The sequence below is a fragment of the Nycticebus coucang genome, chromosome 11 (assembly GCF_027406575.1).
Source record: "Nycticebus coucang isolate mNycCou1 chromosome 11, mNycCou1.pri, whole genome shotgun sequence".
NCBI lineage: Eukaryota > Metazoa > Chordata > Mammalia > Primates > Lorisidae > Nycticebus > Nycticebus coucang.
In genome coordinates this window covers 117,676,129-117,698,280 of record NC_069790.1, presented here as the reverse complement: position 1 = coordinate 117,698,280, position 22,152 = coordinate 117,676,129, and the positions used below count along the sequence as shown (strand labels likewise).

Below are 22,152 nucleotides of genomic sequence, written 5' to 3'. Positions count from 1 at the left end.
TCTCTAATCTTCACAAATTTGTATAGAGGGCATTGATATAGAAAAGTGATGTCTTTACACTCACTGACATGCACAAATTCTTTGATTCAAAGATTCACTTAGCACATAGTATGTGCTGGGTGAACCTTGGGTATTAAACAATCCACAGAACTTGGTACCATCTCCTCCCAGAGATTAGAGTCTAGTACAGGACACAGACATTATTAAATAATGACAAATAATAAATGCAAAATCACGACCATCACTGGTGCTAAAAGGCAGATAAACAAATGTGTTAGAATAAGTAGATTTGGTTCAATTATAAGATTACAGAAAGCTTCTACTGAGCTGAAATCTGAAAAATGAGTAGAAATGTACCAAAGTGGAGAAGAAAGATGTACAGAAGCCTGGTAGTAGGAGTGGTGGAATAGGAGGGAAAATGGTGCAAGGGTGCAGGGCATGCACCAAAACTGAAATGAGGTCAAAGTGACAATGGGGAGAATGGGTGGAAAAGTATAGTCAAAAATCAAGATAAAGACACAGCCACACCAAGTAGGGTCCGGTATTCCCATTCTGTAAGGCTAAATATCTAAATTTTATTTTAGATATATAACACGGTCTATCCAATGACTGCTTTTTGTGAAGCAATGCTCAAACTCCAAATTGTTACCACTTCCGCCTAAGTTGTGGTGATTCCCAACAGACACAGATGCCAAATTTCTTAGTGCCAATAAATCTAGGTGTTTATACCCTAGGGGCATGTGACTGCAACAAGTATGATTAAATTCTTTTTGAACATTATGCTGTGAACTAAATTACCTGTAGGTATAACAGATTATAAATAACATGGCGTGGGCTATTGAAATCCTCTGACTTTCACCTCTGCTGTAGTGAAGTACAGTGTAATTTTCAGGTTACATCACATTTATAGAGTGCCTATACCAGCTCCAACGTACAGCATGCAGAACTGTGATCTTTAAAGTTTAAATTTCGTCTAACACTGGCTGATACAAATTTTACTTTTGCAATTGTGTGGCAACATCAAGACCTATTCCTTTCTGGTATTTCAGAACTCAGAAACTCTGCAATTTTACAATTTGAAGAGAACAATGGTCATCTAGTTTATCGCCTGTCTTACCACTAGAAATGTCATGTCTATACATGGGTAATTAGGAAAGTTTTGAAATACACAAAAATCAAGACATATAAAGTCTGAAGCCCTCCCAGCAACACCAATAATTCAAGCAATTTGAAACTTGCACAGGTGAATCAGAAAGGACGCTGTTGACTGTGTTCCTTGGAAGTGAAATTACAAAGTCTGTCTTAAAACTTTACTAGTAACCCACATATATCTGGGCAAGGTGAGAATCTCTCCTTTAATAAAAAGATCTGGCAAATTATTTTCTGTTGGAACACATATCTGCCATTTAATAATTTTTATAGATTTCCACCCCAAACATTGTTTATTTTTGTCAAATATTAAAATACTATCCTTTACCCTCTTGTACTTGTTAAATTGCCCAGAGTTTTTATATTGTTGAGGATATTCTGGGGAATTTAGGGCAGCACCATATAAGGGACTAATATTGTGTGTAAGAATGACTGAGGTCTAAGAGGACGCAGAACCATAGTGAGCCAAAAAAATACCTGCTAAGTCCTGAGACAGGGATAGCTTCTTGGGTTTAATTTATGTAAATTAAATTATGTAAAATAATTGTGAAGGAATAAGGAACACATGTGTAAAAATAGGATAATAAATAGATACTAAGGAGCTTTTGAAGAATTGAGAAATAAGCTTGGAGACCCCCACTGAAAAGCATTTAGCATCACTCAGAGGAAAGACTGCAGCTGTGAACGTGAAGTTTTCTCACAAAAGAAATCGCATTCTTATGCAGGACTTTGGGGAGAGAGAAGCAGGGACAGGCAATGTAACAAATTCATAAACTGCTCGGCTGGGCATTTTACTCCGTTTGTCATGATTTGATGTTCAGATATGCAACCAGTCAGTTCTTAAAGGACTCATGGAGAACGGAACACCTGCAGAAGGAGATTTAAAACGGTGCGAAACCGCAAAGTGTAACTCATTCACATTTTGTCACAAACTAGCCTCTTGTTTCTCATCAACAAAAATTGGCTTTCTCTTTCCTGAGATCCGATTGTCTCTGATGACCTTCCCCTTTCCCTGTGGGGTTTCCTCCCTCAAAGGATGACATTCCGACTTCTCAGGGGCAAGGTTCCTAAATGGCAATCCCCTAAGTCCCATATACAATTTACTTGAAAATAAGGTCCTGATGTACAAAGAAACCCACAAAGACAGGTACATTTAGGAGGCTTCCGGGCTTATTTTAAAGCTCTTCAATTTTTCTGGGAAAAAATACTATGGAAACCAGTCATTCACTTCAAACCCTAATCTGTCACGGAAATGACAGCAAATAGCATATGGGGGGCATAAAATTAAGCAACAAGTTATGTGATACAGACACTTATTGGCAAACAGTTCAGAGCTAAGGGGAACTTGCTGTGAAAGGGCTGAAACGGCAAACATTTATTGAGTTCTAACTATGCTAAAGCCCTTCTCCATGTCTCCCACCAATCATCTCATTTAATCTCACAATGGCTTTATGAGACAGACACAGTCACTGTATTCATTTCATACCAGAGAAAAGTGAATCTCCAAGAGTTTATTTACATGAACAAGGGCATGCGCAAATAAGTAGGAGAACTGAGGTCAACAGGAGGCAGTGTGACCTAGCTAAGGGCGTCCATGTCCCATTTAGAATTAAGGCCTCCATCCCAGATGATCACATTTCATGGTGAGCAACCCCCAACTCATATAGAAAATGGACTAAAATCTTTTATAGCCTATAATGTTTGGAGTGCTACCAAATGTATAGTTACACTGAATTTTAGATTTTATAATAGTAAAATCTTAAAATACTTTTTAAAAATAATTTTTAAATAATACAATTTAGAATGAGCATAATTTCTTTTCAAAAGGAATGTTTGGGCTTCTGCAGGAAATGATGAAGCAAAATATTTAATAATACGCACAAAGTCCAAAAATCACAGAACACAGAATAAGCAACTAAAAATCCCAGCTCATTGGCTAAGACAGTTTTGGAAACGGTTTAGACAACAGAGAATAAAGAAAGCCCCAAAGCAGTCAGGTGACTTAGTACAAGGTACCCAGAATCATGATCTCATAGGTAACATCAGAAACCAGCGTCTTTTCACTTCAGTCTTCAATAATGAAGTTGATCACTGATATCGCAAAAACACAAAATTGTTTATTCTCCATCAAACCGAATGTCACAGGTTGTAACTTCCTCTGTAATGCTGTATGTCGTGCTAGGCACTCCCAATTTTTAACTAATCCTTGGGGACAACTAAGAGATGGATCAACTCTCCTAGGTTATTAGGGGGCAAACACCCTTCACTGTGCTCCAAGACATAGCTTTTTCAAAATAAAATGGTTTCCAATCAACTTTCCTTGAATTATGCAACCCAGTCTTTTAATCTCTATGTAGATACACACTTGATAATCAAGATTTTGGCCTCATTTTGAGAAGGCAACAAAAAAAAAAGATCAGGCTTTAATTATTATGAAGAATGATTCTACTTCTGTATACATAAAAATGGAATAAGAAACTTGTGGGAAAGAGACCACATCAAGAGATAATGTTCCTCTTCTGTATTTACAGCTTGCCACTAGCACCACACATAAACATGGTCAGGAGATGTTGAATCCCTGGAGTCACTACTTTTTTTTTTTTTGTAGAGACAGAGTCTCACTGTACTGCCCTCAGGTAGAGTGCCGTGGCGTCACACGGCTCACAGCAACCTCTAACTCTTGGGCTCACGGGATTCTCTTGCCTCAGCCTCCCAAGCAGCTGGGACTACAGGCACCCGCCACAACGCCCGCCTATTTTTTTGTTGCAGTTTGGCCGGGGCTGGGTTTGAACCCGCCACCCTCAGCATATGGGGCTGGCGCCCTACTCACTGAGTCACAGGCGCTGCCCAGAGTCACTACTCTTAAACAAACAAAAGCACAAAAACTCAACCATTCAACCAACAGCGTATATTTTTAAAATTTTGTTTTTCTCCACATTGTGTATTTTAATAATGGAAGAAGCTATTTTAAGAAAACTGACTTGCTGTTCAATTCAATACAAAAGTGGTCACTGGGATAGAAAATCCTTGTCACCACCACTGCTTTGTGCTCTGTGCCCTTAGTTAGCATTGCCTTATTTTAGAAATAAGAGCCCTTGTAATTAAACTTGGAATTTATAACACATGATCAAAATTAAACAGGTGGAGTGAAGGCATCTACTTCTACCAAAATTACCTAATTTGAGCATCATATTTTATAAAATGAATATCATATAGTGAAAGTTAACTTTTTGGTGTGATTAGTAATGAAAAAAAATGAGTCAGAATTCCTTTCATTTAAGTAGTTTCAATATGAATTATTCACATTCTTTGGTCATTAAAATATTTTATTTAAATACAGTTACACTATCTACTAAGTATTTATTTTGACTCTCTTGTACATTTTCCTATTAACGTTTTTTACTAAGATCTCCTTTGTCTTTTTAAAAATATCTACCTAATCGAATTAATGTGTGCAACCTTTCTGATGTTGAATTCTTACAATACACACTAAACAAGAGTTCTTGTTGCCACAAATAACAGTGTGGAGAGGCTGAGGGAGTTTTATGGCAGTTCACTGGGCCCAGGACACGACTCTGAGAATATTTTGCTTGTCAATGTTTCATAAAAGTTGAGGGAAGAAAAATCTATCCATATAATCATAGGGTTTAGATATTGCAATTTCAGTGTTTAAGCATACTCAGAGAAGGCTGAATTTGTCCTTTTCTCCTTCTTTACCCCTATACACACACACACACACACACACATACACACACACACGCCCCCCATGCAGACACCACACAATAAATGACCCTTTTCTCTCAACCATATGATTTATGCCTAATTTGTTTGCAAAAGTGCTTTGCAAATGGTATCATAATTGTAGAGTTAGAATTCTATTAATAATATTCTTTAAATTATAAAAAAATTACTTTTGTTCACCCTTTGGGATAAATCGGCTATGCAAAGTAAGGCACACCTGTGTTTTACTGGTCATTTTTTACATGCTACTTTTTGTTTTTAATATTTCTGATATTTTGCCTTCTTATGGTTTTATTTTTGATGTACAACTTTTAGATAAACCACTTTCTAACTCATTTTTCTTATCTAATAAAAAGGGAGCCAACTACTTGAGCTAAAGCACGAGATGCCCATTGTCCAGAAACTAAATGTTCAAATTACACACTGTCTCCCTCTCTGATGAATTGATGAATGAGGATCCAGTTGGAGACATCACACTAACACAATTTCTCAATCTATCCATACACACAGGGCTGAGACACAGAGGCAAATCCAAGCTGGATGTTGCCACGCCAGCTACATGTTCCCAGAATATTGAAAACGTTTGTCCCTCTTCTGTTGAGTCATTAAGCATGAGAGAATATATTTGGACAACTAGAATACTATTCTTTTTGAGGAATGACAGCGAAATCTGTGTTTTTGCATGTGGATTGTTCAGGTTGCTAAGCTTTAAGTCATTGCTGAGGAGTTGCGATCCTCATGAAAGTACAGGATTAAAGTAAGATAAATTGGTACTCACAGTTGTGGCAGGTGGCCCCACTGTATCCTGTCTCATCACAAGTGCATTTGAAGCTGTCCCATGTTTGGGAGCATTTCCCCCCATGCTCACAGTGATTGGGCACACATCTGTCAGAGAAAGAGACAAACAGAAATAAACAAACAAAGGAGATTTATGAGTGGCCAAATTCCAGCTGTCTTGGCAATATATCATTTCCATGCCAGGTTGCCTTACCAAGGCAATTAATCCTTGTTAGTTTAAGCAGATTAATATGATCCATGATGCAAAATGCTAAGTGCAACAGAGATGATGTATCACAGGCTTGGTGCTTCCCATTTTTGAGTAAATAGTAGATAACAATAAACAGTGGAGGGATTCATTTGCAAATCACAGATTCATTTTATTTTATTATTTTTTTACCCCCAAGGACACTAGCTAAGTCCAGTCCCGGTGAGAGATGACCGATAAGCCCCCCCCTCCATTTCCTGACCTATTTTTTTCCTTGCCAAGGCCAACACCAAGTTTAAGAGGGATAATGCTGAGTTTTTCATAGCAACTTGAGTTTCTGAAAAATGGCATGAAGATACATTAATCTGATAAGAAAAGTTTTTAAGTCTTCAAAACACCATTTCCTATACCCTGTTGGATAATTAAAGCAGTCTACTTGAAAAGGAAAAAAATACTGTAAGGGGAAAAAAATACAAGTTTTGTGTTCCAATCTATGCCTTTCTATTCATTAGATAAGTAATCGTGACTACTTAATTTAACCTTTCTAAACCTCAATTTTCTCCTTTGAAAAATAAGATAGTTACAGCTATCTTATAAATAATTTTAACATTTGGAGATAATATTCATGAAGAAGATAATTAGTAGGCAGGAAATAGTGGTCCAATAAGTATCTAGGTCACAGCTTCCAGGGCACAGCCATAGTGACGTTGGAATTTGTTCCGAAACACTCTTTCAATGGCACAAACTCTTTCCTTTTTCCTGGTTCCATCCCCTTATTCTTCTTATCAATTCTTTTTCCCACTTTCTCCACAACCTCATTCTTTATAATCTTGGTTATGAGACTTCCCAATAACAAAGGTATTAATTGCATACATTAGAGTCACAAAGGATGTCTAGATTTTAGTAGTAAACTCATACAAATAGAAAATACCCAAGATTAAAATAGGAGAATCTATAATAGTGGGTCAAAGGCATTGGATTGATGGAGAGCTCCCCTAAAGGAGCCCCTTAATCATAATATCTTGGGAGCTCCTTGCTATAAAATATTAGAGAGCTTGTCTCAGAAATAGCATTCTTTGGCATGGAGCCCCCTGGTTCTATGCAGATATGCTGTTCGTTACAAACCTTCGCTCCTCCTACAAACATTAATTGAACGCTTGTTATATGCAGAGTTCTATGGAGAACAGAAGATGAGTAAGATTGTGTTCATAGCCTGTAAAGAGTGTATAGCCTATGAAAGTAGACACACAATGCGCAAAACTATAGTGTAAGACAGAAGCGAAAAAATGGCATGATGTAAGGACAGATAAAATACTGTGGAATTTCTCGTGAGGGATCATATATAGATTTTGGATAAAATTAAAAGTTTTTAGGCTAAGCATTAATGAATGGGCAGGACTATAAGGAAAGAAAATGAGAGGAAGAACAATACTGGGGGGAAAGTACAATAAAAGGAAGGCATCAAGTTGGATTCCCAAGGGGTGGAACATTTACTCTAAATGCAACAGATATTTTTTGTCAAATTTGGGCTTAGTGTCAGCAATGCTACAAAGGCGGTTTTTCTACAAAGCTCTTATAATCTAGGTAGAGGTGGGGGTAAAGTATAAGATTCATGCAAAATATAAAACCAGAAAGAATTTGATGAGTCATAAAAGAAGTATGAAATGCTATGTAACTTCGGACATTAGAAGAGTTATGGATGGATGATAAAGTACTTAATAAAGTTTAGACTATTTCATGGGGGCATCAAAAACAGCTGTATGTTTATGTTTAAAATGCTGAAAATTGTTCTAGAAGAGTAAATGAGAAAAGCAATGTCAGAGAGATGAAAAAGTGAGCAGTGAGTGGCCAAGGTTGCTCGGGTCCATTCCCACCATCATGAGGCTCCACGGCATGGGCCACGGCAGGAGGCATTTCCGCCCAGAATAGGCCTGATGCTCCACATCACGGAAGGAAGCAAAGGGCCAGACACTCCGAAACTACATGAAAGTAAAACTGTCTTCGCAGTAATTTTTGGAATTCAGCATGTATATGTTTCTGTGCAGTATATTTATTTTCAAAATTATTATGGGTTAATATTAGCTCAGCCTAATATTGAAAGTAATTTACATCAGCTCATTACAGCAATTAATTCACAAGGAAATAGTGCAGCAGTGTACTGAGTATCAAAGGGAAACTTGGCTGGAATCTAAATGTGCTCTAAATGATGTACAGAATAGGAAAGTCTCATCTCAGTGATGGCATCATTGCTGTGTACTTGCACACACAAAAGCCATATGACCACCAAGCGGGATTATCCAAATACAGTCGACCCTCAGCATCCGTGGAGATGGTTCCACTCCTGCAGTCACCAAAATCCACACACGATCAAGTCCCTTGTGAGAAGTGGTGAGGTATCTGCTTATAACCTATGCACGTCCTCCGTCCACCTCATGTCATTCCTAGATTACTGACACTTCTATTGTAGTGCTATTTTTGTTGTTTGTTCTTTCCGAATAGTTTCAATTTACTATTGGTTGAACCCATAGATATAGAACCCATCAATATGGAGGGCCAAATATTAGAAATATTCAGCACCAAAGATTTCTCCGAAGGGATTTTTCATTTAAATGGGGTTTTATTATGCTACTGTTAATATTTGTTTCTTATGATTTATATTTAAAAATTTGACATTCTCCTTATGCTGATCATTATTTTATGTTTTATTTTCTATTCAAGTTGATTCAAGTGTGATTTCAAACCCTAACATTTTGCCATAACATTTTGCCACCACATATATATTTTTTGAAGTTAGGACCAGTTACCAAGGAAAGCAAAATACAAATTAACCTAGCTACCCCCTTCGTAATTATTTATTTTTTCTGTATTCTCGTAGAATGATGCCTATGTCCAATATACCATGTCACATTGCCTAGTAATTATTTGTTGGTATATCTGTTGCTTGTAACCTCAGAATCCTGTGGTAGGGGCTTTTGATCACATGATTCTGTACATGAAAGCTGCATTCTCAGTACTGTCTGTTGACAAACTGACTGTAGACAATGGATGGATAGAATCCTGGAAAGCAATGTCACGAAATTTACATAGAAAATATTTTCTATGAGAAACATAGATTATTTTCTTCTATAAATTTAGTCTTAAATCTAGATCTGTGTTAGATTCTTTTAGTAGGCCACAGGAAATGTATAATGTGTTAGAAGGCCATGTCCTAACTTGAAAGTTTGTTCACATCAAAAATGAGTCAAAGTGATTCAACTGCTCGTACATGAGATTGTGTTTGCCCAAGATCAGGCACACACAGGGAGAAGTTGGAAGTTGTCAATTGGCGGTAATCAAAGCCCCCACTTCGCCCCCCACCCTGGTAAGTGATGAATCCAATTAACTCTGATTCTAGACAGCCCTGCCTGTCTCTGTCGGTCAGAATCATACATTTAGTTATGGCTTTTCAAAATGATTCAGAGTCAAAACGCATTTTATTCAAATGCCATGTATTTATATTCCAATGTATATGATAAACATAAGCTGTATTTTGAAAGTTCAAGTGAGTAACCATTGATATCAGATGAATCCACCCAGACAGAGTGGCTGTTCAGATGGATGTAGCAATTCAACCCAGGGTAATGATGATAGTTGCTGTCTAATTTTACCCCCAGTGCCTCTTTTATTTCTGTGCTTGATTTTAATTGCAATGCATAGAGGTAAGAAACTGTAAATAGTACCAGATTTCTTTGTTTGCAGTAGCTCAGTTTGTAGTTTATGGACACTACTAAATTAAACATGGATAGGGGAAAAAATATTTCAAAACCCAGAAATGTTAACCTGACAGCATGCCTGAATGTGTTGGTACTCTTTAAAGCAATTCAAAATTTTCTTCTCCCAGGGACAGTGTTTAAAAGTTTAAATAGGTATTTTTCAATAAAATTCAAATTAAATCTTTGGTTACCTTTAAAAGTACATTTGCTTCCGCAGAAACTGGCAGAAAACCCAGAAATTGACATAACAATGTACTCAGGTGGTTCTAAGCAACAATGGTGAGGATTTATCAGACTAGCTTACTATTCCTCATACCCTGAACCCTTGATACTCAAAAGCAACATTTCTCAAACTTCCACGTGCATAAGAATCACTTGAAAATCTTATGAGGAAGAAGATTCTGATTCTTAAAATGTGAGATTGAGTCTGGGATTCTGAAATTCTAACAAGCTCCCTGGTGGTGCTCCGGTGGCTGGTCAGAGGACTGCGCTTCCAGTAACAAGGCTGGAGCATTGCAGTTGTTTGCAGTGGAGGCTCAAAGGAGAACGCAGACACCGGGTAAGAGGAGAAACAACCCAGGAAACCAGCCAGAGGCCAGACAGCGTGTAGGAGGGCAAATTGGATCTGCTCAGACATTTCTCCTAAGACTACTTTTTTTTTTTTTTTAATAGGTCCTCTTATCAATTCTCACATTATCCTTTCAGAGTGACATAAAATAATTTCATAATCTCATCTACTAAGTTTAATCATTTCGGAACCTGATGTGGGCTTTGTATAATTCATGGAAAGTGATCTCTTAATATAAAGGCAGATTCATTTCACTTTAAAATTGAGGTCAGTCTTCATCTTGGAATCAGCCTGGACTGCCTCCTGCTATGTTCTCAGACAGACACTAGTCCTGGGGGGTCTAATTTGCTTTCGGATTAATACAAATTTTACATTTGAACATTAAGGATGCCTTGTTCTAAACTTTAGAAAGGAAAAGTCTGCCTCCAAGTTGCTGACAGGTAATTTTTGATGATCTATGGGGAAGTTATTTAAAATAATTTGTAAGTTACCATCCCAGTATTAATTACATCCTGAATTCATTATTTTTTCCCCTCCATGTCAGCACTAAATTTTATTTTTGGTTATGAAGATAAGAAATTTATTTAGAATGTTTGCTTTTTTGAATACTATTTTTCATACTTTTGGCTCTCAGAGTGATTTCCATAATCATGGGGAATTTTTCTTCTGTACTGATCTCAACAGTATGTTAGCACTTTCATGCTCAGACTAATTAGACCTTAATTTTAGTTCATAGGATGTGCTCTACCTCACACTTATACAATGTAAGGTATATATCACTACCTTACATTTTTTCTATTCAAATGGAAATTATACAGAAATGTAATCATAATTCTAATGACTTAATCTTTCATTGCTAAAACTTATTATAATGGTATAACTAGAAACGCTAATATTATATTGATGGTGTTCCTTCGCGAAGCATTTATTTATGGAAACACCTAAATGCAGAAATATTTACTGTGTCACCTACATTATGCCCAAAAGTTCCATTGAAAATAATTGAGTATCTTTGGTTCACATTCATCCAACAATTTTACTTTTCACATTTTAACCATATGGATCATTAATTTTATTCTTACGATATAAGCACCTTAACTTAGGTATTCTACTTTTAAAATCTTCTTTATTATAATAAACTAGCATTCACTTTATGTTATTTTGTTAATTTAGAGTTACACTTTTATAATATTTCTAACGGTGTTTTGAACAAAATATCTCACAGGAGATTATAGATTCACAGGAAGAGAAGAACTGTGAGGTGAATGAGTCCATTCACCTGTCTTCACACTGAACTGTACTGAATCTAACTCAATGACAATAAGTTTTTTCCAATCAGTCAGCTCCCTGCTTTAGTCAAGACACTCTAGTTAAATCAAATTCCAAAGAAACAAAGAAGAAAGGAAGTTTCATTCTCAAGAAATTATATTTGTTTGTGGAAATGCAATTAGCAAAAATCAGCATGGAATTAAGGTTAATAGACCACTGCTGCAAAAGTATGCAGAAGTTTTATGAAAAACATAATCTTTTAAAGAAAGTTTATATTTGGGTAGCCTGGAAGAAGGAAAAACTCCTTTCTACATGGAGAGGAGGCAAGGGTTTCAGTTATGAGTCAATAAATTTGGCGGGAGCAGAAAGTGTTAACTCTGGAACATGGATTAGAGGAGAGAGGTGAATGCCTCTGGCTTTCCTCCTATTGTATTCAGCCTCCTTCATGCAGCCATGTGCCTTTTCGAAGGGGAGACTATGTCAGTCCCCAAGGGACAAAAGGAACCAGGCCTCTTCATGAAGTCATTCAACTATTGCTTGCTGTTTTCCAAAATTCAGCCATCTGCTTCTACACCAATAGAACTTATATCTTGATGTAGAGTCACCAGCTAACAAATTTTTCTGGGATTACTTTAAGTTAGAGGACCCTGAGACTAAGTTCAAGGTGATAGAAGTGGTAGTGGGATGTCTGGATTAATCTCTGAAGGGGAAGGGAATGTATGGTCCTTCTTTCTTCTTTCTTTCTTTTTTTTTTTTTTTTTTGTTTATTCCAACCAATTTTCAGAAATGATCCTGTGATTGTGAGACCCACAGCAGGTATCTCAGAAGACAGTAGCAAAGGCAAATATCTGAATAGCCTGGGCTTTAGATAACATGCCAGCCCTGGGCCTGACCGAATGTTTTTATGAAAGAAAAATAAACTTTTATTCAATTTAAGCCATCGTTGTTTTGGGACTTTGTTGCAACAACAAACATATCCTAACCCAAACAGAGCAGCTGTCACTCTACACTCATGTTGACTTGTGTCTTACCTATGACATACGTTTGGTGGAGGCTGCCATTCAGGTCATCATGTGTGCCCTTATGTTATCTGCAACTGAAAGTAGCTGAACCAATGTGTATTAAATTTATGAATATAGGTTGAGTTCAGATAGTAAAGTGTATTATTATTACATTAGGAATTTTCTTAGAGAATATAGTGTTTTTTATTCAATCAGTATATTGACTGAGTACCTATTTTGTAAACTGTACTATTCGATTAAGATTTCTTTTCAAGAAGTTCAATTGCAAGAAAAAAGTATTTCTAGGATTTGTGTGGGAAGGGATAGTCCATGCACTGCTCAAGAGATTCAGAACTTTATCAATAAGCAAAACAATACCAGATAATGAGAAGAATGCATGGTGGCCCTTTACTAATATCTTGACTCCTACGAGAATGGTTTTAAGTAATTTAGGGATTTAGTACATTTTTTTATTGGCAATGGAGAGACATTGAAAGTCTTCAAAAATAGTTATTGGTTAACATATATTTTAAGATATTAAAGTAGAAATAATATACAGGACAGACTGGAAAGGGAAAAACTAAAGGCAAGATCAACTACATAATCGTTTTAATGCAGCAAGTAGAAAAATCAAAACAATCTGGGGTGGAATAAGACTGCAGACTGATGAAAGGATGAAAGGGGTTACATGATTAATTGATTACCTGGTGGTAAATTAATTTTAAATGCCGCAGATATATGTGTTTAAGAACCGTTGATAAACCAGTAAAGTTTTCAGTTTTAGGTAATAATTTTTCTCACATTTGAAACTCTACATAAACATTTTAAGCCAGCAAGTTTAAGTTTAAATTCAAAAAATTTTTTTCCTTTTTCCAAAATGAGCTAAATTTAGAATAGGTAAAAACTATACTTCTTTTAAAAAGTTACTAAGTCTTATCTCAGTCTCATCTTTGGCGAGGAGGAAGACAATGATAGGAACAAAAAAGAGATACAGAAATAATGTGTCCCATCCTCTGAAATGCGGAGGAAGGAGGCACCCAGCTACCTCTGTTTTAAGTATCAAGTTTTTATTATCTCCTTCTCATCCATGCAGACCTTCTAGTTTACCACCACCTCTGAGTCTTTGATTACAATGGCAAAGGCGGACGAGGAAAAATTTAAGGCTAGCCAGAGAGAAGGAGTTATGGTGAAATGTGGGTAGAAGAGAAGAAGGCGAGGGAGAAAGAGGGAAGATAGTTGAGCTGCCTGTACCTTGTTGGAAGAATATAAGCCATAAACATCATTAATGGGAAATTAGAATTTATGATGAATTCTAAAATGTATATGAAAAATAAATACAAAAGCTGGGAACATTTGAAATTAGAGTACATTTGGTAAGACTATCCTTGGTAGATAATAAAACACATAATAAATCTACAATAAACATAAACTAATATTGGTACATTAAAACAAAGATAGAAAAAATGGAATAGAACTAAAAATCTAGAAATATTTATAAATACAAAGACCTAGGTAACTAAATATGCTAGTGGTATGTTAATTTAGAGGAGAAAATGGATTACTTAATAAATGGTATAGGACAGCCAGAGGCTCATCTGAGGGAGAGTAGAGTTCTGTCCTCTACTTTATTCACCCAGATAAACCCCAGATAGAGGAAAGGTTTAAACAAGAAAAGGAAACGTGAAATAAAAAAGCAGGAGATTTTTGTAATCCATTAATATAGAGGATATTTTTAATAAATACAGAAAAATCTCAGAACCATAAGGTGAAGATTAATAAATCTGACTACATATATTTTTTAAAGATCTTTCATGGTAAAGCGTAACAAAATTTAAAGACAAATTGTTAAGTATTTTTAATATGTCAGACCAAGGGCCATTTTCTTTATGCTTAATGAATATTTAAGAATCGGTAAAAAGCAATTCAGGTTGAAATATGAACCTGAACATGGGCATGAACAGGGCATTTCACAAAAAGAAGCAGACATAACTTTTAAATATATAGAAAATTTTCAACTCCATTCACAATCAAAGAAGCACAAATTAAATTTCAATGAGATTTCATGGAGCATCTCTCTGATGTTTAATGGACAAGGCTGTCTGATCAGAGTGCATACTGGAGGGCAATTTGATAAAGTCTATTGATTTCAAATCTGCATATACTGGGACCCAGCTGTTTCATGTCTAACAATTTGTCTTACAGATGCACTAGTAAACTTTCACAAAATCATATTTAAAAAGTGTTTCTTGCAGCATTGTTTGTCTCAGCCAAAAACAGGGGGGAAAGTTACTGGTTAGAAACTTAGCAATAAATTAAAGCAACCCTACAATGGAACCCCTGACAGCCATTCAAACACGAGGAGGATTGCTGTGTACTGACAAGGCCCAGTCTCAGACAGATTGCCAGGGGACAACAGTGTTCTTAACATGTTTCCATTTGTTTTAAACGACGATTGCTCTGGTTGTTGCGTGAATAGTGAATTGGTCGTGGTGATCAGTGAAGGTCAGAAATCTCTCATTTGCCCCTCCAAGAATGACACTTCTTTTTATCTAACGCACTTTTCCCCCAAATCCTTAAAAAAGGTTCCTTTATATTTTTAAATTCTCTCTTTAAGTGCAATTTTTCAAAGCAGTCTCCTCTTACTTCCCAAGCTGAAGCAGTCACCAGCTTTGTGTCCAGTGCCACTTTTTGCAATCTCTCTGATTGACCACAGCTTCTGGTTCTACACCTCTGGAGCCTGGTGGCAGCGGCCTCCACTAACCTGAACTTGACTTTACGGTAGGGACTACGTCTGTTCTCCTGTCACCCTTCACCCTTGGTCTAGCATACTGTCTGACGTTGAGTAGGGACTAGGTTCTCAATCAATAACTGTTGAAATTTTCACTGAGTATCGATTAGTTATTAGATACTGGAAATGGCTCTCAGAACCATTTTGCTGATTTGTTAATAGGCAGAAACAAGGAATGTCTCAGACTGCTGCATTTCAAGTGAATTTTAGATTATTTGGGCTTTTCGCCTCAGTTTTTTTTTTTTTTTTTTTGCAGTTTTTGGCCGGGGCTGGGTTTGAACCCGCCACCTCCAGTATACAGGGCCAGTGCCCTACCCCTTTGAACCACAGGCGCCCCCCTCACCTCAATTTTATAATATAGCTCAAGTCTATTATATGATTTCATGTCTATAATACTATGTATAATTATGTAGTAAGTCAAATTGTCTGAGTAAAGGGTTTATGTATTTTCTTATATCCCTGAAGGCTATTTTACTTACACATAAAGAACATACATGTCTAACTTAAGTCCTTTTATCTACAATATAAAATCATTAAAGCCTGAGTATGTATATCGATAAAACTTTTAGAACAGCAAGACCAAATTTGGAGAAAACATACTAGGTATGAAAAAATATACTTTGACCAGTTGATCAATATACAAGAAATACCAAAATAATAGCTATAAAATCACTATCAATTTACAAATTTCCTGTCTTAAACAAACGAGTAATGTGAGTCGTTTTTGTTAGATTTTGTAATACTGTGTTTTTGTAAGAAAATGGATTAAACATTTTGAAATGATATTATTGATAAAATGACCTTGAAATTAATAAAAGTATTCCAAGGTTTAGTCTTGGAATACTAATGAATGCAAATAGTTATTTAAATACAGAACTGCTTGTTTTAAGTTTAACAAAATAGGAAAATTTACAAGAAGAGTTGTGTTATTTGAAGAACAATGTCTCTTTTAATTCATTTACCATTTCTTACAACCCAGAAAACAAAACGAAATGTCCCCTTAGATAGGAATTACTGCATCTGACCTGCCAAATATTCACATACAACGGAACAGTTAAAATGTCCTATCTTGATTTACATTTCTCTGATGATTAAAGATGATGAGCATTTTTTCATATGTCTGAAGGCCGTACGCCTGTCTTCTTCAGAGAAGTTTCTCTTCAAGTCCCTTGCCCACCCTGCGATGGGATCCCTTGTTCTTTTCTTGCTAATGTGTTTGAGTTCTCTGTGGATTCTGGTTATTAAACCTTTTCAATTATCCTGCAAATATCTTTTCCCATTCTGAGGGCTGTTTGCTTGCTTTACTTACTGTGTTCTTGGCTGTGCAAAAGCTTTTTAGTTTGATCAAGTCCCAGTAGTGTATTTTTGAAGCAGCTTCAATTGGCCGGGGGGGGGTCCTTCTCATAAAAAACTCACCCAACCCAATTTCTTCAAGGGTTTTCCCTGTACTCTCTTCTAGTATTTTTATAGTTTCATGTCTTAGGTTTAAATCTTGGCTTGTCAAAGATCAAATAATGGTAATTAGCTGGATTCATCTCTTGGTTCTCTATTCTGTTCCAGACATCTACTTCTCTGTTTTTGTGTCAGTACCATGCTGTTTTGATCACTATCAATTTGTAGTATAATCTGAGGTCTGGTAGCATGATTCCTCCTGCTTTGTTTTTATTTTTGAGTAATGCCTTTTATCATCAGAGAAATACAAATCAAAACTACTTTGAGATATCATCTAACTCCAGTGAGACTAGACTACATCACAAAATCCCAAGACCAGAGATGTTGGTGTGGACGTGGAGAAAAGGGAACACTTTTGCACTGCTGGTAGGAATGCAAATTAATACATTCCTTTTGGAAAGAGATATGGAGAACACTTAGAGACCTAAAAATAGATCTGCCATTCAATCCTTGTAATCCCTCTACTGGGCATATACCCAGAAGACCAAAAATCACATCATAACAAAGATATTTGTATCAGAATACTTATTGCAGCCCTATTCATAATTGCTAAGTCATGGAAAAAGCCCAAGTGCCCATCAATCCACAAATGGATTAATAAATTGTGGTATATGTACACCATGGAATATTATGCAGCCTTAAAAAAAGATGGAGACTTTACCTCTTTCATGTTTACATGGATATAGCTGGAACATATTCTTCTTAGTAAAGTATCTCAAGAATGGAAGAAAAAGTACCCAATGTACTCACCCTTATTATGAAACTAATGTAGGACCTCCACATGAAAGCTACAACCCAGTTACAATACAATAAGAATAGGGAGAAGGGGGAAATGGAGGGAGGGAGAGGGGAGGTCAGTGGAGGGAGGGGAATTAATGGGATTGCACCTGCAGTGCGTCTTACAAGGGTATATGTGAATCCTAGTAAATGTGGAATGTAAAGGTCTTAGCCAAATAACTAAGAAAATGCCACGAAAGCTATGTTAACTAGTGTGATGAAAATGTGTCAAATGGTCTATGAACCAAGTGTATGGTGCCCCATGATCATACTAATGTACACAGCTATGATTTAATAAAAAAAATAAATAAAAAATAAAAATCAACCTTTTGTTGATTTAATAATAAAAAGAAATGTCCTATCTTCAGAGTGAGTGTGCTTAATAAATATCAAATATAATGAAACCAATATTCTGGGAGATATAGGGAGATACAAACAACTTGTAAAAACCTACAGAAGACACATTAACTTGAAGAAAATATATTCTGCCAAGACAGGAAAATATAATTAATAGCTCCTTATTTTCTGTACATAAATATGGTGGCATTTACACTTAAGCTATATCCACAAGTATGATTTTTTAAAATGTCCATTACATTTCAATCCTGTATTCGGTAAAAACAGTAAAATTTGCCCCCAATTCTCACAAAAGTAAAAGTAACAGTAAGAAACCAAACCTAGGACCAGATTTCACTATTACAGGATTTGCTAAATTGAGTCTGCCAGGATCGTGGAATTCTGGATAACTAGGACTTTCCTAAGAAATATAAAAATTTGGTCCAAGACTTTAAAAACTGAAACTGGCCCCATTAAAGCAGAAAATCCAATTATTTCCTAAATGACATAGCAAAAAGGATTAGAGTTTGCACAAACTCTGGGAATATATGAGTTGTTTTATGTTTTAATCGAGCAATTTGCAATGTTGATATGTCCTATTTTTTTTAAGTGTCAGTAATCTAGATATGAACTCAAATCCCCCTATAAGAATAAACTACTCAAGTGTATATAATCTTAAAGGGACTACTAAAAAACCACTATCATTTCCAAGAACTGTTGACAGTGGAAAATCTCAAATAAAATGCATATTAGGAGATAATTATTATCATTAACCTTTGGTTACACAGATTGCGTACACAGTGTTAGACATACAATATTATATATACTTCTAATATGTTGAAGATCATTCTAATTTTGTTTCACACCTTAAGTTAAAAGCCTGTTAGGATCATATAGACACGATATTATCATAATGGATGTGTGTGTGTTGCCACTGTTTTAATTTTTTTAATTGTAAAATCCACATCTATTCACTTCCTTTGGGTCAAAATATATTTTAAACCACTGAAATCATGTGGCAGAGTTTAGAGATAGAAAGAATTCTAAAGCTCCTTATTTAATCCTTTTACAGATGAAACTAAAAATTGTAATTCAGTGAGATTAAGAGAGCCCCCGGTCCCAGAGCACATTTGTAGCATGGTCAGGACTTGGGTACAAGTTTTTTTTAATCCTACAAAAATTGTCAGAAGTTACAATGAAGAATCACAGTTGCCAGCTAGAGACCTTTGGAAAACACATAATGAAATACGTATTTATTGTCTTTCAACAATTTGAATGTCTTTCGGCTGAACACGTTCTCTGCGATTTCTGCCTCTACCTATCATCCCTCCCTTCTTCTCCCCTCCCCCTCCTCCTTTCCCCTCTCATCCCCTCCCCTCCCCTCCTCTCTCCTCCCCTCCTCTCCTCTCCCCTCTTCCTTCTGTCTTTCCTTCTCTCCTCTCCTCCCCTCCCCTCTCCTCCCCTTTCCTCCCCTCCCCTTTCCTCTTCTCTACCACTGGGTCCAAACAGGTGTAATATATTTACAAAGAATTTTAGTATTTGTACAATGAAGAAATTGAAATGAATGTTTCTGAGATTACTTTTACAGCTGATTGAAAACAAATAATTGTAGTGAACTAAATAATTGCTGCTGTTTTGTTAATGACCTTGCTCTTAACACCCCTTCTCCCAGAGAACAAGCTAGAAGTCTCTTTGGAAGGCAGTGTTTGTTATAAATTGAGCTGGTTAGAAATCTCTTCATCAGAGGTGGATGGATATCGTTTGCAAAAAAGCTGTAGATTTTGGCCCTTCGTGCTGTAAAGAGGAGAGATGTATACTACTACATGAGATGGAGGATTTGGAAATGTTTGCAGGAAGGCAGGGAATTACAGTTTAAGTTCTTTTAGGAGACCAAGGGATACTATCCCATGGCCCAGCGTTTTGTTTTATCCTGTTATTATTTTACTGTCTCTCAAACTCTATTCTAAATTTCTTTAGGCGAGTTATTTCTGTAAGATCTGGGTCTGCTCATTAGAGGTATAGTAGATTCTCAACAAATGCATGTAGATGAATTACTGAGCTGAAGAAAACAGGTTAAGAAACTTCGTCTCATCTATTAAAGATGTTCTAGCATCAGAATAATCAAAGAACTTTAAGGTTGTAAAAAGTATTCAAAGGTATTTGCTTTTAATAATTCCTTCAGAGATGCATAATTATGGGCAGATATATTAAACAACTTTCCCAAGGTCTCACAGTTGGCTATTGGCAGATATAAAATTCTGAGATTAATGACCTTCATCCTTGTTTTCTTGCCTTCTTCATACTCAATTCTGTTCTGCTAAAAGAAAAAAAAAAAAAAAAAAAAAAGAAGGTAAGGGGATCCCAGTGCATAAATCTGATCTCATTAATGTCAATAACCAGTGGGAAACAGAACGGTGATTTACTACCCATTCCTTCTTCATAATCTAACACTTTGTTTCAGTAGATTGAGTACATATAATCTCCTCACTAATGTGTTAATTTAAATAAGGTCTCTTCACTTTTGTTGGCATTTTTAGCACTCTCTAAATAGGTATGTTCACTACTGTTACTTCTCTTAATGTGCTTACTAGAGAACAGTATTTGGTTGACTACACACTATTATCATTATGTTAACACTTGGCTAAGCAAGAATTTACAGAAAGAAATCATTTTAAACTCATTCTTATTTAAGAGTTTTGACATGCTTACAGAAACTCTAGTCATACGTATATGACAACTGCCTTATTAATTTTTTATGCCTCAAGTTCAACAGCTAAAGATTGTTTTATTTTTCTTTGATTGAATTAAATATACTAATATCTTCAGGGAACAATTTGAGAACTTACATTTGAACCTAAAAAAAAAAAAGAAAGAAATTTCCTCTGTTATAATTAAGTAACATTATTTGGGGCTGGAAAAATGACATGCTTTCCAGAGAAGATGTACCTAAGGTCCAGTGAAGAAACCACTGGGGACAAGCGAGTTGTGCTTTGCACTGTGTTCATATTAATTAACAGAAAGACTATCTATTGAAGGCCTATTATGTTCCATGCCATGATGATGCACCGAGGATAGGAAGCAAATGATAAATTCAGTACGATATGGTAAGTGGTGGTGTGAAATCCTGGGCAGGATTCTCTGGGGGCTACAGAGTTGCTGTATCATATATGTAGCACGTGATGCTGGGGGGAGTGGGGTGGGGAGTCGTCACAGAAGCACTTTCAACAGAGTGCTTGACCTGAGCATGAATGATTGGTAAGAGTCAAGAATTTAAGAAAATATGGGAGCAGCGCCTATGGCTCAAGGAGTAGGGCACTGGCCCCATATACCAGAGGTGGTGGGTTCAAACCTGACCCAGGCCAAAAATAGCCTGATGAATTGTGCATGTCAGAAATCTATCACTACAGAAACTTTAAAAGTAAAACTGGGAAGGGAAAGAGATATTTTAATTATCTTCATTTCATACATGACTAATGACATCATTAAATACTGGAAGAATGTTATGTTTTTCACTTTATTATAAGTCAGCGGTTCTCCACCTGTGGGTTGTGACTCCTTTTTAACAAGGAAAATACACCCTGTGGCATGAGGAAGGTTGAGAACCACTGCTATGAGTGGACTCTGCATTCATTTAATCACTGCTACTTTCTAACGAGTCCATCTCTACTTGTAGCTGTAAGGAAAGAAGTCGGGGCTGCTTTAATGATTTGACATCAGTACTGCTCTGCAGTCACTGTTTTAAGATGGATATTTATATTATGAAGTTGTTGCAATAAACTATTATACATTACTCTTCAGTTCACTAGAAACAAAAAAATAGGTAAGTCAAAAACCATTTTTTTTCCCAAAGCTAAACCCCTTTCAAGAAAATAATTCATCTCAAATGGAAATAATTTTAAAGAAAGTAACAACAATGAAAATCTAACTGTTTTATTAACAGGCACTTAACTTTATAAATGTTCATGAAATGATTTGGTGTGCTTAATTTTAATTACAAACAGTTCATTTATGCAGATTTATTATCTTACATGAAAGTGGTCTGATGGCCCTATAGAAAAATAGATAGGCTATAATATGCTTCTGGTTAGAGAATCTTGGTCCTAATTTTATTCTCCTTAAGTTATTATGGTATTAGCTTTCATACTGAAACAGTTGAGACTTTCTAAGCAGTTCATATAATTAATAAGCTGTGGCTTTTCACAGGCTTGAACCTCAATAGCAATAGTATATTCCCAAGCCTAATTACTCAAGCCTAAAATTGAGTTTATTGCCAAATATTTTGTTATTTAGTTTCTTTTTTAGTGTTGTTTTTGTCACTACTGCAAAGCAGGCCT

General features: G+C 36.0%; 1 protein-coding gene across 1 annotated transcript in view; it reads right to left on the bottom strand.

Moving 5' to 3' along the window:
• CNTNAP2 (contactin associated protein 2) overlaps positions 1 to 22,152 on the bottom strand; it is a 1,471,582-nt gene that overhangs the window by 873,054 nt on the left and 576,376 nt on the right. The window contains exon 11 of the mRNA XM_053608746.1: positions 5,669 to 5,775. Within this exon, the coding sequence (XP_053464721.1) occupies positions 5,669 to 5,775 (107 nt within the window). The remainder of the gene's footprint in view (positions 1 to 5,668; positions 5,776 to 22,152) is intronic.